The 19,373-nt window shown below is 37.4% G+C and overlaps 1 protein-coding gene and 1 non-coding gene across 2 annotated transcripts in view; both read left to right on the top strand.

Annotated features, from left to right (window-relative positions):
• The window catches only part of LOC131240112 (linoleate 9S-lipoxygenase A-like), a 48,289-nt gene that overhangs the window by 15,004 nt on the left and 13,912 nt on the right, over positions 1-19,373 (top strand). Inside the window, exon 3 of the mRNA XM_058238165.1 lies at positions 5,662-5,890. Coding sequence (XP_058094148.1) covers positions 5,662-5,890 — 229 coding nt within the window. The remainder of the gene's footprint in view (positions 1-5,661; positions 5,891-19,373) is intronic.
• On the top strand, positions 17,322-17,428 carry LOC131241866 (small nucleolar RNA R71). The gene has a single exon (XR_009169432.1). It is a non-coding gene; the product is annotated as a small nucleolar RNA R71 (small nucleolar RNA).

Raw genomic sequence — 19,373 nt, 5'->3', positions numbered from 1 at the left:
AAGTCGAAACCCAACAATGACTTTAACTCAACCTGGCTCTATAAGAACTCGACGAGTCAACTCAACATTGAACTCGAGCAAACAACAACCACCCTCTCTCTCCATCTCCTTCATTTTCCCCACCTTTCTTTCAGCAACTCGGCCCGACAAACTAGACCCAATTCATGACTCGGTCAGGTTGAGTCAAGCTGGTGAGACACAACAGAAAACTATATATATATATATATATATATATATATATATATATATATATATATATCTCTTACTTTCTATTTTCTGCTGATTTGCTGTGGCGATTCTTCACTTGTGGGAGAGTATTATGTAGAATTCTAAAGTTCTTTCACAATTACATGAATGTCTCCAAGGATCGACCCATCGTCGAGTCGACTTGGTATAAATGAGTTATATGAGGAGCTGTTTGAACATCGTTTGCCTCTACACTTATGGATCTGACCTTTAGTTGGATTTCACTGCTAGAATGACGATCATATGGGCCACACATTGATGGTTTTGTATTTAAAATCCGCGACTTCACAAGCACTAGCAGTGGTGCAAGTTCGACGAGGAAGACGACCATCTCTCATGGAAAATTCCAAACGCTTGAACATTTCTTCAAATTGAAGCTTTTAGGAGATTTTGATCGATGCTAGAGAGCTTGGAGAAAGAAGAAATGGAAGCTCCATGGAGGTTTTCCCAAGCTTGGATGGGTTTCGATCTTTTCTTTTGCTGTTGCAGGAAACCGAGAAGGTATGTTCCAATCCAGGTTTCTATGGTTTCTTTGCAAAAGAAATGAGTAGGAAAGGATGTCTAGGATTGAATGAAAGCTAGGTTTTCTATTTTTAGCAATTAAAAGAGAAAGAAATGAAAAATCTTTCCGTTTATATACATGAACAGCTGATTCATGTGAACTAGATCTAATGGCTGAGATCTCTCAGTTTGTATGGATAAGATGAAACGAAAGCTCTCCATGCGGATTGATCCAGTAGTGAGATAGAGAATTGAATCTTTACATTTTAAGCTCGTTCACGTGCACAGGGGAAAGTTTTTGTGCCTGCTTTCGACGCATACACGTGTACATGCACCTGTGTAGATTTCGGACCCTTGATCGGATCTAAGGGATCTATGATTTGGATAGTTCCGATCATTTGTAGGTGGTGCAACCAAATCACGGCTTCGGCCGATCATTCGAATCGCAAGGTGGTAGGGGAAGAGGACGATTCTAATCATTTGGTCAGGTCAGCGGCTCAAACGCTGATTAACGGGTCTGGTGGGGTCCACAGATGGTGCATGTCACGTTCACTCACAAATTGTGGACACACATAACTAAGGTGGGGTCCACAGTGATGTTTGTAAGAAATCCACTCCACTCATTTGATGCAGCTCACCAATGGTAGTCATTAGCTCAAAATTGAAGTTGATCCCATTACCTTGTGGGCCGCAATATACGATTCATCTATAGTTAAAAGCCTTACTAGGGTATAGTCTGATGAACGATTCAAATCATCTTCCAGGGGGATCGGACTAGTTGGAAATGGGCCCTACTTGGTCTCATATTGTGAGCCATTCCCAACAAGGAAGTCGGCCGAGAGAACTCATTTTAAATGGTATTCGTGTGGAGGGATGACGACCATTATACGCATGTGGACAATCGGGCTTGGGTTTCACTAAAGGGTGACCAAAGATCTAAGGTCTAATGACCCACTACTTGGACATTTAGATTATTACAATATGTCCTCAAAAAAATCGAAATCAAGTGGTTTACATTCATTTTAATTCAAAGATACAGGTGGGAGGGCACTTAGATTATGATTTAATTGGCCCACGAGACTTCTTATGTGAGATCCACACTTACCATTAGATTCTATAAGTCACACTAGGTCATTCAACAAGAGATTAGGCATATCCAAAGCTTAGGTGGGCCATACCATTAGATTCTATAGGTCACAAGGTCATTTGACAAGAGATTAGGCAAATCCAAAGCTCAAGTGGGCCATACCATTAGATTCTACAGGTCACACTAGGTTATTTAACAAGAGATTGGGCAGATCCAAAGCTCAGGTAGGACATACCATTAGATTCTACAGGTCACACCAGGTCATTTAACAAGAGATTAGGTAGATCCAAAGCTCAGGTGGGCCATACCACTTGATTTTGTGAGTCTAACTGACGATTACTGACAATTTAAAGGTCGGATCATTTCCTGATATGCTCTTTGACATTTCTAAACATCCCTGAGTTAAAATGGATAGAATTTAATAGTTGTTTTTGCAATTTTGTGGCTATTTTGTATAATTAAGTGTTAAATCATCCCACAGGAAGTTGTAGATCCAATGAAAGGTGGATATCATGATTCGAGCTTCTAAATCTAATATGAACAGATAGATTTATCTATCAGAGAGATTGGAATAGTGAAAATAGATTTCTTTGACAATGTGATGGTCCATCTTGAAAATTTACGGATGGATGGCTTGATCTAAGGATGGAGATTACTTCCAATGATGGGATTTAGACTATAATGAATGTGAATGTTCAAATAAGCTAGGTTTGTATTTATACTAAGTTAGGTTACATGGTAATACCCAAGTATTGAAAAGTACGGGGTGTTACACAAACGCATACCAACACCAAGTTAGCCTTCAATGGTGGAGAATATCATTCGTGAACCAAGTCAATTCCCTCACACAAGATGAACATTCCTTTTGTCATGTGGTGACCACATATCTATTATAAAACCTTTGACGATCATGTTATCATACGGTACACCTAGCATAAATTGATGAATTCTAGTCAGTCATGTACAAATGCATGAATGCAAGTGTACACGTATGTGTGCATATAAAATCCCAGGTCATTACAGCATCTATGACAGTCATGGGTCATCACGGTACTAAGATCTATGGAACAAAACTCTCCCTAGTCAGTGACTATTATATCTAATCACAAGTTTTTAAGAACCAGAGGATATATTAGTACTCCTCACATAGCCCACAAAATATAATATTAATGTAACACCAAATTTATCTAAGACACATCATATGTCAAAGGAGGACTAATGGTCATCAAGATCAATGGTTGAGATTGACCCTATCACATCCACATAAATGGTGGATCAAGGCGCGCATTGGTTTTCCAAGGCACCGGTTCCAACAACCTGCTCCTTTAAGGTGGTTATGCTTAATCTGTTGGTCGTCATCTCTCTTACGCCCTTTGGGATTGGCCTTACTACTTAAGAATTCCTCAATCAGGGTGTGTAGCACATGCATCCTGACATCTCATATTATTGGCCTCATAGAGTACCGACTACATCTACATATTTTCTTGAATATACTTGACCTAATTCATATTGTAGTTGTCAATGAACCTATAGTGCATATGAGTGAGTCACATAAATATAGAGTTTACGATTACAACTTCCTCTTTAGTAGCCCAATCATCTCTAGTCCATTGGCTACATTAATCATCATAAAACACATGTAGAGTCCATGAAGTCATGCCCTCTAAAATAGTCCCAACCGCTAATATGTTCCATCTAAGATGTTATACATTTGATAATCTATAATAAAACACAAAATTAAATGGAATTACAAAGAAGAAATAGACTAATTGTGACCATGGAATAATAACCCTTAAAACATGCAATTTTCTATCAAAACTATTCAAATTCACCCCATCCATCACATACACACCCATGAATCGAGGAAGCATCACATAAAATACAAGTCACATTACTTTATGTGAATTAACCCCTCACATTTGTTTAATTAATCTTACGCTCAAATTTTAGGTGTCCGTTCCTCATCGAGAATACTACGATATAGTAATAACACCAAATTGACACCATCAATGATGTAGAAAAAAAAATAGAAGAAACTGAGTGATTATTGGAAGACGAGACCTTTTTGTTACCACTTGTTGGATTTTTTCATAGAAATACAATAGAATTTAAATGTTTTTCAAAATCCGTCTTTTAGATTAACCTTAAGGTCTCTCATCTTTGATGATCTTAAATTTCTAAAACACCAAAACTTATGATGAACAGTCCATATAATATCTTAACGCAATGTGAATGCAATGTAGAAATTTTCAAACATTGTAAATGTAAATCCTCCAATGCAGATCCCTTAATTTATTTCTAATGTAAGGAGAGTGAGAGTCATAAGTCTAATTGTAGGTAGGCCAAGGGGATGTGCACATGTCGACTTTAGGTGGATCCCACATGCATGTGAATGGAGAGAGGAAGGAAGAAGAGAAGAAAGAGACTAATCTCTCTCTCACATGCAATCACTTTACTCTCTAGCTCACACCTGGGGTGAGAGGGCATCTGGCCTCTCTTTATGATTTCTCCCCTTTACGATAAGTTCTAATATATAAGAAATAAGTAAATTTCATAATAACACCAATTATGGTACCTCACCACCTTATAAATTCCCATAGGCCCTACACATGAATGGAACTTATAATCATCTTATCTATGCATGTTCTTTAATCTAATCCTTCCACTATCATAACCATCACCAAAGACCTATATCCTATGCTGATTAAATAGTGGACCAATAGATATGGGCCATCAAATTACCATTAAGTGCAATAAAAATAGTTGTAACAGTTAAAATAAAACATTGATAGTTGAAAATTTTGTGAAGCACATAAAAACCTTTTAAGTACTAATCATAATAGAAGAAACACTTAATTAGTCATTGAGCTATTAAATCTTTCCATAAACATGCTCCTAGGTAAACCAATGGATCCCTTATTGGCCCATGCAAGAATCTACGAACTCTTATGGATATACCCAACCATCCCTCCTTTTACTAACCACGTGGTAGCCTTATAAAGAGAGCCAAAGCCTTGCAATCAAGATTGTGACCCATAACATATCCTCTGGTCTAATGATTAAGTAACTTCTCATGCATCATTAAGTCTAATAAAAGTTCTGGTTAATGGGCCATAAGACTTGATCTTGATCCACCAATGTAAGTGCCCAAAGGTCCAACAAGATCTTGTACCTATGACACAGTTACACTCCAATGTGGGGATAAGGCGGCCCCCGATTGTGGAGATTGTCCATCCTAAGACAATCCCCCTCACATAGGATGACCATCCCTTTCATCATGTGGTAACTACAGATCCATCTTAAAACCTGTGATGTTCATGATACAACATAGTTAAGAGATCTATGGACTACAACTCTTCTTTGGTTAATAACTGGTAATGTCAAATCTTAAGTTCTCAGGGACAACTAGAGGAATCACTCTACACTTAACCGATATTCATATATGTATAAAGTAACACCACATATCAATTAAGGTACAACATTTTATCCATAAAGGACACTTGGTCATTATAACCAACTCCAACACACGCTTAAGTTTTGGATGGCTATAAATGGGCAATTGGTGGAGTGGACGATTTTTTCCATTATAAAATGTTTTGAGTACTTAAAGAACTCATCAAAAAATGGAACCATGCTACGCAAGGGATTGATCATAGCAAGCCACATACCTAGCTAATTGGTACTAAGTGGTGAAGATCGTATGTATGTATCGACCATCTGGTCATGATCTGATGGCAAGAAATGGCTTCTTACAGTGAAGAATCTGGTGCAATCACCTTCTAAAAAGTTGAATTATTATGTGATTAATGATGCATTCCTGCATGTAGTGTTATCTTCCCGAGCGGACTCCGATAGCTCTAAGAGAACTGAGAGAAGAGGAGCTTATCAACTTGAGAGGAGATGGAAGAGGAGAAAGAAAGGAATGGGAGAGGATCTATGACTATGATAACTACAATGATCTCGGTAATCATGGTAAAGCAAGGATTGTCTTGGGTGGAACAATGAGAACTCCATACCCTTGGCGGGGCCGAACGGGCCAACCTCCAACCAGCGAAGGTACCATTTTTTTTCTTCTTCTCATTTTGAACATTGTATGAAATTTCTTCTCCTCCTTGATACAATATTGCATGTTAACTTCATGTCACGCCCCAAACCCGGGGACGGACAGCTTCCGTGATGTCCCGAATTCGGCACTCGACTTCCATACACCAAGTCCCGAGTTCGGCGCACCACAAGGAAGATTTTTGACTGAATTTATTTATTTATTTATATACATAGTAATACCTGAGCATGAAGATCCATGATCAAACTACCAAGCAACACTCTCTATCATAAGCATGAAAAATAGTACCGAATGGACCAGGTGTTACACTTCACGCAACAACCCTTTCTTTCCTGCCTACTTTCACCTCCAACGTGTCGCATTTGTTGGAACCCAAGCCATGTCAAAGATGGGATGCACCACAAAGACCACTTGGGCCATAAACATGAATGGTCCATTTATCAGGCAGCATAAATGCCGAAATCAACAGACAACCAATGGCTTGGCTCAATATATGTGTGTGGCCCACCTACTGAGTGGATTATCTCATTTTCCCCCAAGTAGCCTTTGTGTGGGCCCCACTTTTTGCATGGATTTGATCCTTTACACAAGTGATTTATTGGTAGAAAAGTGAGTGTAATGTATTTATAAGGGACATGATCTAGTTATTATGGTGGGAATTTGCATGTGAGGCCCAGATGAGCTTATATCTGATCACATGGACAAATGGATGGGATGTTTCCACCGTGGATTGCATGCAGGCCTAACACTACCCTGATAGGATCATCACAACCATTCTAATAAGTGCCTACAAAAATATGTATAGTATTCTTGTATGGTGGTGATTATCCAACCATGGTTATTCTCAAGTGCAATATTCAATGGACCCCGCCTATCCAATGGTTTGCTTTAATTGTTAATCACACTTGGACCTACATTGAGATTTCCACTTCGAGAGGGATTCCTACTGAATAAGGTCTCATACTGTGTTATTCTTTTGGGTAGTTTTCTCATCCCAACATGGTTATCATATCCAAGATGTCCATTATTCGAATCCCAGCACACTTTGTGTTGTATTTTATCATTCCTCTTCTCAAAGAAAAAATTGCTTACATCATCATCCACCCTTTTCTAGTGTGCATGTACACATATACATGATCAGAACCATTCATCCGCCAATCACTATCATGGATGGGTCATAGTGTAAGACTCACATTGATCATACAATTCTAACCATTTGGTTTGACTGGAGGACTTTTGAGTAAAGTAAATGAGTCAAAACCAAATTGCATTGACCTTATCTTTTTCCTGCAGTGTAGGAGAAAAACTTTAGCACTCTGATAGAGTGTGATTGTTCATACACAACACTTGGAAATTGTAAACTAAGCCATTCAAATAGTGTATCCCACTTTAGATCGGTTATAAACAAGCAATTACCCTGAAATGATCCCTTACCTAGCCAATTAGTGGACATCTAATGGACACTTAAAATAACAACCATTAAGCACTCGAAATTAGCAAATACATGTCCATTATCCAGAGGTTAGGACCATTCAGGTAATCCGATTTAGGGTCATGAACCATCTAATTAGTGGATCAAATGACTTCGATGGTTGTTTAATTTGAATTTGAGTTACATGCACCAAACACTTGCAATTTCTTAATGCACCAATATGAATAATTATACTTTGCCAGGGTATTAGAGGGATTAGGATTGCCCATGACTGTTGGTGTTAGTTTCGAATTCGATCCCACATGTTATGTATGCGCATGTGTGTCGGATGTGCTAAAGCCAATAGTGGCTCAACTTTAACAGAACGCCTCGTTGACCATGTAGATACCCCACACAAGTGAACCATGCACCTATCTTGAACTAGAAAATATGACCTGCAAGCTTGGAACTCCTTATGAAACTAGCCCAACCAAACCATTACCCAATCCACAATAAGGCCCATGAGCTCCATTGGGTCAGTAAAATTCATATGTAAATTTAGAGTGCAAACCCTCACTCAGATGGCTTGTGTCATCCTCCGCAACATTTACAATAGACGGTAGCATGTCATGGAATGGCAATAGGCATTAGTGGGACTAAGGCCACCATTCACGCCCATGTCAATAGGCTCATGTAGTCAATGAGGCTCCCAAAATAATTGTAACAAAAACAAAAAAACTATGAAACTGTAGCAATCCTGTTATCGCCCAAATCTTTACAAATCTAGAGAGATCTTAGGATCTCTTATAAAAATTTTGTTTTTCAAATAACAGTAAAGAAAACCCAACGACCAAGCAACGACTAGATTGTTGCCTAAGGGTAGAACAATCATTTCAGCTCCCTTAAAGGTTGAATTACCTGTTTAACTACTTATCAAAGTAAATCTATAATGCCACATGTCCTTTAACAACTTAGATCATGCCACCTGATAATGTTTACCCTCCAAGTTGCTACGAATAACCAAATTACTAAGCCAAGCTCTACATATAAAAGCCCACCCTCTCATTTTCATACACTTAACACTTGAGATACTTAAGACTCAAATCTTAAGAGAATTAAGGCTCAACCCTTTGCTCTAGGAGAGAGATCTTTGCAAGAGTAAGAGTAAGAGTGTGAGAGTGAGAGTGAAGTAAGAGGTGTGTCTCATCCATCCAATCCTATCAATCAAGGCCATACTAGCATTCAAGTCATCTTCCCCTTTTAAGATCGATGGAGTAAGATTGGGATCCAAGATCTACAATCGTCTTTTCTTAGGAGTATCCTAGCTCTCTTTTCCATCTCCGATATCTCCTTGTGCATGAGTGACAATCCAACAATCCATTTTATTTCTTTCTATTCACATTTTTCATATCCTTACACCCCCTTCTTAAAATTCAAGTAATTATTAATTGTAAGCTCTACAACTTGTTGAAATTTTGAATCTTAGTGTATCAGAAGTGAAATTCTGCTTGAACCCTTTCTTATTTTCTTAAACATACTCATATTGTATTTTATCTTTCTTTTTTATTTTACCAGTTACTATCTCCTTAAACTCACCATGGATTGAGACATTGCAATCTCCTCAATAGTGACTAGAGCGAATGGTAACTTGTTTGGTTGTTAATATTTTATTAACATTGTTGCATTTATCGCATACTGCATTTTTCATTCTTTTCTTCCCTTTCATTGATAGCTATTATCTCCTCCAAATCTACCTTAGGTTGAGGCATTATGATATCCTTAATAGTGATTTGGGAGAGTAGTGGCTTACTAGTTAGTATCTAACATCGTAAGTAACTGGCTAGTCTATTCATACAAGGCTTCCGGAACCCACATTTTTTTTTAGATCCCTGAAAGTAGAGGTTGTACACAATCACAAGTGGTTGAGGGTGCCTAACTTGTTTCCTCACCGTCGCAAAGGCCCTTATCTAGAACCTTGTTCACAGACCTTATCCAGGAGTCATCTTAAGTTTGAGAGTTTTTTATTCTCCAACTCAGGGAAATTCTAAGGGTCTAGCTAATTGTAAATTCTAGGCTTTCATCAGCTAGTGGTGACTCCAAGTCATTTATAAACACATAATATTGAGTCCACGTTATACCCCCAATAAGCTTAAGTCATAACAAACAGTGGCATCAAATGCCACAACAATGCGATGTGTGTGACCATCGTCGCAGGGGCTACGTCCACTGATTGTCGACTCCATTGGGTATGTATGGTGGCCATTAGCCAAGACCTCATCTTAAAACACTGGATTTAGAAAATTTTAGGGTTCTAGTCTATTTATTTTTCTAGTTATGCACATTTCCCTGCTTTGCTTTCTATAATTTACTTTTCATATTCTATGCCTTTTCGCATTTTTATTTTTTGTAATTAATTTTCAGTTATTTTCTTTTCACCAATCTACATTTTTGTAATATATTTTCTCATACAGTTTAAACTTCCTCATGTATTTTTATTTCCTAAACTGGGAGTACGCGCACCACTTACATTTGCATATAAGTGGTTTTGTTTTCATGAATTCACTTTCTTTATTTGTTAAGCCTTTTTTTTAAGGAATTTGTAGGAAACACCATTTCCAACTTTCTAGTTTTGTTGGAAAATAAGCAAATTTATTTTTCCACCTGTTCACAACCTCAAGTGTAGGGTCGCGATGTAGTAATAATCTCTATGAGACCGAGGTCGAATCCATAGGGACTAATCTTGTACGTTTCTTAAAGTAACTAGAACTAGAACTAGAACTAGAACTAGAAGAAGATCTAAATCTATAACTGAAATATTTGAGAGAGAAATTGTGAATAATATAATTGAAACTTGTGAATTTAAAGATGGGAACTAGGGTTTTCAAGGATCCACTTATGGAGATCAGGGAGCCCTCTTACTTGATTCAAGCCACACAATTGGAATTGGAGTCCTATCCTATCCAATTGGAAGATATAGCAATTAAGATCAAATTGAACTTTCATTGACCTAATTCTCAAAGGATGGAGAAATGTGAAGGTTGGAAGGGATTCCATCACCAAACCATACCCATGGGTCGATGGCCAACAATAGGACTTACCAATCCCACAATTTCAAAACAAGTAAAAGAAGATACTCAAAGCTATTGCAAATCTACTATAATTTAAGTCATAATAAACTATTAAAAACTAAAAGTATTCTTTTAAAAGTAAATTAGAATCAAAGAAGGTCCATCATAAACATGAATCAAAGCAAGAGAAACATCCCATCATGCTACAAGCTTCACCTCTTAGCCCTAACTAAGAAATTTAGTCAACCATAGACATGATTGGATCTAAAACCCTAGAAGAAAGCATTAAAAACTAAGAAGAAGGGAAGAAGAACTCTTGGGAAGAGGCTCCGCCCTTTTGTTCTGCTCCTCCAAACCATGGATATCCCTAAAAGTCCATAGGAAACCCATAATTATAAGCGAAGTTCTGCAAAATCACAAAATTGGATCAAATTTACGCAATCCACGTAATGCCTTCGATGTCATCGAACACCATTCGATGTCATCGAAGGGGTTTGAATTTGAAAGTCATGCCTTTTCTTCTATCACACTGCGTAAATCTTTGTGTCATCAAACCGTCATTCGATGTCATCGAGAGAATCTTCGATCCATCGAATAGGTCTTTCAGTCATCGAGAATGTGTCTAAAACAGTCCAACGAGTTGCTTTACTTAATTCAATAAATTCGATGTCATCGAGCAGTCTTCGATGTCATCGAGCTCCTTCCTTCGAGTCATCGAACATGTCTTCGATTAATCTATAAAAGCACGCAATATGTCCGCAACCAACTCAATTTTTCCTCATAAATTCAATGTCATCGACCAGTGTTCGATGTCATCGAACAGATCTTCGATGTCATCGAACGGTTCTCGATGATACAGTCTTTGTGATTTCTGCACTTGTCCTTTTGACTTTCTTCCTTCTTCACTTGGTTTTCCTGGATCTTGGAGTCTTGAAATCTTCAATCTTGGTTTCTAAAGATCCTTTCTCTGCTTTGGTGACTTTTGAGCACTAAATCCATGCTTTTAGCATTCTTTTCACTTCAAGCTCTAAAATTCACCTTGCAACACAAACACATGTAAAATATACCATTAAACCATATTATGTTTGTAAAACCAAGAAATAAATGGGGGATAATATGCAATATTTGACCCTCAACACAACTCCCAACTAGTATTTTGCTAGTCCCGAGCAAAATATGCGATAAATAATCTTCAATCTCAAGTGCAAAAATCCTTTTTTAGAAAATAACCTTTTATGCAATCAAACATGAATGAGTAGGATTAAGTGAGATAGTGGAATCTTGAAAACTAAGAGCTAAATCAACTATGTAATTAATCAAGTAGGTTCTTTATCAATTAAATCAGAATAGAAGTTCAAATATCAAGTTTTCCAATGTGCTTAGTGAAAATCAATTTACTTCTCAAAAGACTACTTTTGTTTCGTAATGTTAGTCATGTTCATCATATTAATAATAATTAAAAACTCAAGTACTGATTCTAAACCTATCCCTTTTTTCATTCTTTTTCTAGTTTTTGATTTTATATCGACGGTCACTATTATTTATTCCTCTTTTTTAGACATTACATCATTTTCAAAGACATTTTTCATTCCCTTTAAAGATGTTGTCATTCTTCATTCTTTATGACCTATTTGTTGATCTCCTATTTTTTAACTAGTTTTTCATCTCTTAAGGTGGACAAAATTCTCCAGACTAAATTCTCAATATCTAACAATGATCCACACACTAACTATTAGAAACTCAAGCACACTCTAAGAAAGCAAATTGAATGTGTCTTGTGGTTTAGAAAACATGATATTCAAGCTTTTTCTTAATCAATTCGAATGTAAGAACTGCAAGTGCTATTTTACTTAGATGATCAAGCTCCAATAATATAAAATCCAACAAACACTTCTCATCATACTCAAAGCATTCTTAATTACACAATTTATTGCCTTCCAAACAGAGTTTAACTCAAAATATTGAAAAATTTCTAAAATTTTTGCTCAAAACTGAGAAAAACACTGATTAGGTTTACCTAATCCCCACACCCTCACAAAAATCTACATTGTCCTCAATGTACAAGAGATAAACATGTAATGTAAATGAGGCAACGAAAAGAAAGGGAATGGTGATGGAAAGATAACACTTGGAGGAAGGAAATTTGAAGCTTTTCCACGGATCTCAGCATAAAAATGGGTTAGCACACAACAAAACTCAATAGAGTATAAGAAAACTATCCTAAAACAACGAAAACAAACAACCTTAGTCTTAAGAAAGAGATAAATCTATCTATATATACCTCCATCAGACTAAGAGATCAATCCTGATAAACAGGATCACTTAGAGGTATGGACATGTCCCCTGAATCGAATTTTTCAACAAATGGCTTTAGTCGATGTCCATTTACTTTGAATTCATTGCCATTGTCTAGATTCTTTATCTCGACAGCCCCATGAGGATATACATTAGTAATAGTGAAAGGGTCGGTCCAACGAGATCGGAGCTTTCCCGGAAAAAGATGTAACCGAGAATTATACAAAAGGATTTTCTAGCCAGGCAAGAATGATTTCTGAATGATGTTCTTATCATGGAACACCTTCATCCTGTTCTTGTAAATTCTCGAATTCTCGTATGCGTCATTCTAGCTCTCCTCTAGTTTATTCAATTGTAGCTTGCGCAGCGAGACAGTATTGTCTAAATCGAAATTTAGATTCTTAATAGCCCAATAGGCTATGTTCCAACTCCATAGGTAAGTGACAAACTTTCCCATAGATAAGTCTAAAGGGAGATATTCCAATAGGAGTTTTAAATGCGGTACGATAAGCCCATAGAGCATTAGTCAATCAGATTGATTAATCCTTACGGCCAGGGTTAGCCATCTTTTTCAAGATGTGTTTAATCTCCCTATTAGAAATCTCAGCTTACGCATTTGTCTGTAGGTGGTATGGAGTGCTCACCTTCTGAGAGATGCTATATTTCTTCATTAAGTTTGTGAATGGCCTATTGCAAAAATGTGAGCCTCCATCACTAATGATGGCCTGAGGCGTTCCGAACCGGGAAAGAATGTTTTCTTTTAAGAATTTAATGACCATATGATGGTCATTGTTTCGGCATGAGATCGCTTCGACCCATTTAGTGACATAGTCTACGGCTAATAGAATGTATAAATTTCCATGAGATTGGGGGAATGGTCCCATGAAATCGATGCCCCAACAATCAAATGCTTCAATGATCAGAATGGGGTTTAAAGACATCATATTTCTATGAGATAATGCTCCCAACTTCTGACAATGCTCACAAGCTTTGCAAAACTCATGAGTGATCTTGAATATAGTGGGCCAATAAAAACCACACTGTAAAATTTTGGCCGTGGTCTTTTTAGTAGAAAAGTGACCACCATAGGCTTGAGAATGACAGAAGGAGATGACACTCTAGTGTTCATTATTTGGTACACATCTCCTTAAAAACTGATCTGGGTAATATTTAAATAAGGATCATCCCAGAAGAATTTGTGTACCTCGACAAAAAATTTCTTCTTATCTTGCGTAGTCTAATTTGTCGGCGTGAAACTTGTAGCAAGATAATTAGCAATGTTAGCGAACCAAGGCGAGTAGGAGACTTTAAACAATTACTCGTTAGAGAACATGTTGTTTATGGGTGCCATCTCAAGGATATCAAGTAGGTCAAGTCTCAAAAGGTGGTCAGCCACTACATTTTCTACTCCAATTTTATCTTTTATTTCCAAATAAAATTCTTAGAGTTGGAGGATCCATCTTATTAGGCGGGGCTTAGCATCATTCGTAGAAAGAAGGTACTTGAGCGTTACATGATCAGTGTAAATAATGATCTTGGATTCGATCAAGTAAGATCTAAAATTTTCCAAAGCGAATACTACGGCCAAGAGTTCCTTTTCCATAGTAGAGTAATTCACTTGGGTAGGATTTAGAGCTCTACTTGCATAATGAATAACATAGGGCTTCTTTTCTTTTATTTGGCCTAAAATTTCCCCAAGAGCATAGTCAGATTGCTCAGTCTACTTGTATGGTGCATCCTTTTAAAGTAGATTACACAGAAGACGAGAGAGGTGACTAAAGTTCTGTATGAATCTTCTGTAAAACCTGGCATGTCCTAAGAAGGATCGCACGTCTCATATGTTCTTAAGTGGAGGTAGGTTAGAGACAAGATCAATTATAGCCTCATTTACCTCAATTCCCTTCGACGAGATGATGTGTCCAAGGACAATTCCCTTACGAACTATGAAGTGACACTTTTCCCAATTCAATACCAAGTTCTTTTCCTCGCATTATTTCAACACATTTTTCTTAAATTTCAAAACATTTGCTGAAGGATGGACCAAAGACTGAGAAGTCATCCATGAAGACCTCTAAATATTGCCCCACTATGTTAGAAAAAATACTCAACATGCATCTCTGAAAAGTGGCAGGGGCATTACATTACCCGAATGATATCTTTTGGTAAGTAAATGTGCCGTAAGGACATGTAAAGGTGGTCTTTTCCTGAACTTCAAGGGCTATCTTGATCTGATTGTAGCCCATATAACCATCGAGGAAGCAATAGTAAGAGTGATCGGCTACCCTTTCCAAAATTTGATCGATAAAGAGCAAAGGAAAGTGGTCATTCCTCATGATGGTATTCAACTTCCTATAATCAATACACATTCTCTAACTAGTGATCCTAGTTGGCACAAGTTCATTATTGGCATTGGCTACGATGGTGATTTCAGGCTTCTTGGGAACCACCTGAGTTGGACTCACCCATTGTCTATCAGATATTGGGTATATGATACCTACATCTAATAACTTAAGAACTTCGACCTTAACCACTTCCTTCATTTTTGGATTCAATCTACGTTGTGGTTATTATGAGGTCTTCGCATTATCCTCAAGATGAATGTGGTAAATACAAATCAAAGGGTCAATTCCCTTGAAGTCCGCAATCGATCATCCAAGGGCTCCTTTGTGCTCAATTAGAGTAGAGATGAACATATTCTCCTGTTCTTGCTCAAGGTGGGAAGAAATCACCTGCGGGTATGTCTCATCTTAACCTAAATAGACATATTTCAAATCAGAGGGCAAAGGTTTTAGGTCAACCTTCGGTGTCTTGAGGTTAGACGGACATTACATTAGTTTGGGGCAATTCTTCGAATTGTAGGCTCCACCAGTTAACTTCAAGTACTGGCATGGTATCCAACATGGTCCCCATCTCCTTAATCATGTCATCATCAAAATCATAAGAGTGGACCAGGTATGTCTCTAGAGGGTCGTAGGATAAGGTCAAAAGTGTTCTATCTTCCACGACAGAATCAATCAAGTTAACATCATGGGCATCATCATCATCCTCTACCTGTTTGCATGTATTGAAAAAGATATTTAACTCCAATGTCATATTTTCGAAAGACAAACTCATGACTCCATTCCTACTATTAATGATTGCATTTGATGTGGCAAGGAATGAGCGACCAAGAATGACAGGAATTTGAGCGCTCATGTCCACGATGGGTTGCGTATCTAGGACAATAAAATCTACCGCGTAGTTGAATTTGTCAACCTGGACCAACACATCCTCAATTATCTCTCTCGGTACATGAACTGAGTGATTAGCAAATTGTAATGTGGTTCGGGTGGGTTTTAATTCACCCAAACCTAGCTGTTCGTAGATCGAGTAAGGAAACAGGTTTACACTCGCTCCTAAGTCAAGAAGTGCATGCTCAATTCGGTAGTTCCCAATTACACAAGTGACGGTTGGGCTACCAGGATCTTTGTATTTCTGTGACACATTTTGCTTTACGATGACACTCACTTTTTCAGTTAAGAAGATTTTCTTTTGAATATTTTGTTGTCTTTTGGTCATATATAAATCTTTCAGAAATTTGGCATAAGAAGGTATTTGTTTTACAGCATCAAGTAGAGGAATATCCTAAGCGTTAGAGAAAGGTTCTTTTCCTTCACTTGTTTTATCACCTCTAGAATATCCTAAGCGTTAGAGAAAGGTTTTGGTGTAATCATCCATTGGGGGAATGGTGCAATCGGCTTGCCTTTAAGTTCCGGTTCTAATTCTTGTGGAGCAGTGCTAGATCTATCATTGTTGTCCTCTTCTGGGTCCTTAGGCTTTTCAGCTCTAACCAGAATAGTTTTGTCAATGGTCTTCCCACTCCTAAGAGTGGTGATAGATTTAGCTTGCTTCATCTAATTTGAAGAGCTTGGATCACTTATCTCATATTGTGGTTTGGGATTGAGGAGACATTGAGAAGGAAGCATCCCCTTTCCCCCAGTTGTTAAGTGTGAATCTATCCTTTGAATAGATGACACAAGCGTTCCCAATGCTGATCTGATATCCTGGTTGAGTAGCTCTTGGTCTCGAATATGTTTTTGAACCGGATCCTCTTGAGGTTTCCCTTGAATTGGAATTTGATTAGGGAATCCTTAAGGAGTAGCCGTTTGTCCATTCCTCCAACTGAAGTTTGGATGATTTCTTCAACTAAGATTGTATGTAATCGAGGTGGGTCCATTGAAAGGTCTTTGATAACTATTTATGGCATTAGATTGCTCATTAATTGCCTCTTGAAAAGTAGTTATTATTGGACAATTTTCAGTTGTGTGAACGTTGCAAGCACAAATACCGTAAATAGTTTCCTTAGCCTTATTCTTCTTTAGTTCCATGGCCTTGAATTTCCTTATGAGATTAGCCACTTTAGCATTGATGTCATCATCCTCTTTCAGAAGGTATATTCCGCCCCTCTCCTTTGATTGAGTGGGCCTAGAGGTGGTGCTTGATTTTGGGGGGCTGTCCCATGATTGTGCAATTTCAGTGAGTTTGTTAAAGTAATCCCACACCTCATCGACATTTTTGTTCATGAACTCCCCATTTCACATCGTCTTGACGAATTGGTGCATGGAAGATGTGAGTCTATCATGAAAGAAAGTTGTTATGCGCCACGTTTCAAAATCACGTTGTGGGCATGAACTGACGAGATCCTTGAACCATTCCCAACATTGGAAGAATGTTTCATCTTCCTTTTGGGCGAAGTTCATGATCGACTTCCTGATGGTGTTCGTCTTATGGTATGGAAAGAATTTTTTTATGAACTCCATCATGTCATTCCCTGTGCCAATAGATCGCGGACATAGTGAGTGTAACCACGTCTTAACTTTCTCTTTCAAGGAGAAAGGAAAGAGTTTCAGCCTGACCGTGTCCTCAAACACATTAGGAAAGTATAAAGTGGCTATCACCTCATCAAATTCTTGCAAATTTAAGTATGGACTTTCAGATTCAAGTCCAAGGAACTTTGGAAGGAGTTGGATCACTCCAGGTTTGATGTCTATATTTCCTATATTCTCTAGAAAAACCATACAGGAAGGTATGCTCATCCCCATTGGTTGTAAATAATCTCATAAAGTACGAGGCAGGGGTGCATGGTGTAGCTCATTCTCATCCTGGACTTCCGCAACGCGAGGTTGCGGTTGATTCATTGGTTGATTTACAGGTTGATTTGCAGCCATAACCTCAATTAACTCTGAAAATCTCGAGTGGTGTCTAATCTTGTGATAGATAAATAACCCCTCAACTAATCCTTATCCACTGTTGTCACGGACCCACTTGGGTATGAAACACTCTCAGCCCTCAATTTTAGATTCTAACCTAAACCTAAAAGAAAGAAGCCTAAAGAGATAAGAAATCTAGAAAAAGAAAGGAAGAGAATTAGAAAGAAGTTACCAATTGGAAGTTCCTAATTTATGATCCTACAAAATAAAGTAAAAGAAATTAATTTCTAAAAACAGAAATTCTAAAATTAGAAAGTTTCTAAAAACAGAAAAAGAAATCCTAGAATTATAAAGTTTCTAAATACAGCAAACAAACCCTAATCTAGAAAGAAAGAAAAATTAGAAAGAGATTACCAAATTAGAAGTTTCTATATTAAGATCCTACAAAACAGGAAAGTTAAGTTAGTTTCTAAAAAAATATGGAAAGTTTCTAAAAACAGAAAATAAAAAGTTTCTAAAAATAAACAAAGTAAGAAAGTTTTTATCCTAGAATTAGAAATTAGTTTCTAAAAAATAGAAAAAGGAAAGTTTCTGAACCTAGAGTTAGAGAGTAAAGTTAGTTTCTAAAATAATTCAGAAAAACCCTAATCCTAAAAATAGAAAATAGAAAAACCCTAATTTTAAACTAATTCTAAAACTAGTTTATCTCAAAAAAATGCAACCGTTAGTCCTCGGCAATGATGCCAAAAACTTGTTCACAACCCTAAGTGTAAGGTCGTGATGTAGTAATAATCTCGATGAGACCGAAGTCGAATCCAAAGGGACTAATCTTGTACATTTTTGAAAGTAACTAGAACTAGAAGTAGAAGAAGATCTAAATCTATAACTGAAATATTTGAGAGAGAAATTGTGAATAATGTAATGGAAACTTGTGAATTTAAAACTTGTGAATTTAAAGGTGGGAACTAGGGTTTCCAAGGACCCACTTATAGAGATCAGGGAGCCCTCTTACTTGATTCAAGCCACACAATTGGAATTGAAGCCCTATCCCATCCAATTGGAAGATATAGCAATTAAGATCAAATTGATCTTTTATTGACCTAATTCTCAAAGGATGGAGAATTATGAAGGCTGGAAGGGATTCCATCACCAAACCATACCCACGGGATGATGGCCAACAATAGGACTAACCAATCCCACAATCTCAAAATAAGTAAAAGAAGATACTCAAAGCTATTACAGATCTACTGTTATTTAAGTTACAATAAACCATTAAAAACTAAAAGTATTCCGTTAAAATTAAATTAAAATCAAAGAAAGTTCATCATAAATATGATTGAAAGCAAGAGAAACATCCCATCACGTTACAAGCTTCACCTCTTAGCCCTAGCTAAGAGATTTAGCCAACCATAGACATGATTGGATCTAAAACCCTAGAAGAAAGCATTAAAAACTAAGAAGAAGAGAAGAAGAACTCTTGGGAAGGGCTCCGCCCTTTTTCTCTGCTCCTCCA

This window comes from Magnolia sinica, chromosome 3, assembly GCF_029962835.1.
Source record: "Magnolia sinica isolate HGM2019 chromosome 3, MsV1, whole genome shotgun sequence".
In the NCBI taxonomy this organism is placed as follows: Eukaryota; Viridiplantae; Streptophyta; class Magnoliopsida; order Magnoliales; family Magnoliaceae; genus Magnolia; species Magnolia sinica.
Note: the sequence above shows the minus strand (reverse complement) of the source record. Positions and strands in the feature narration are given on the sequence as shown.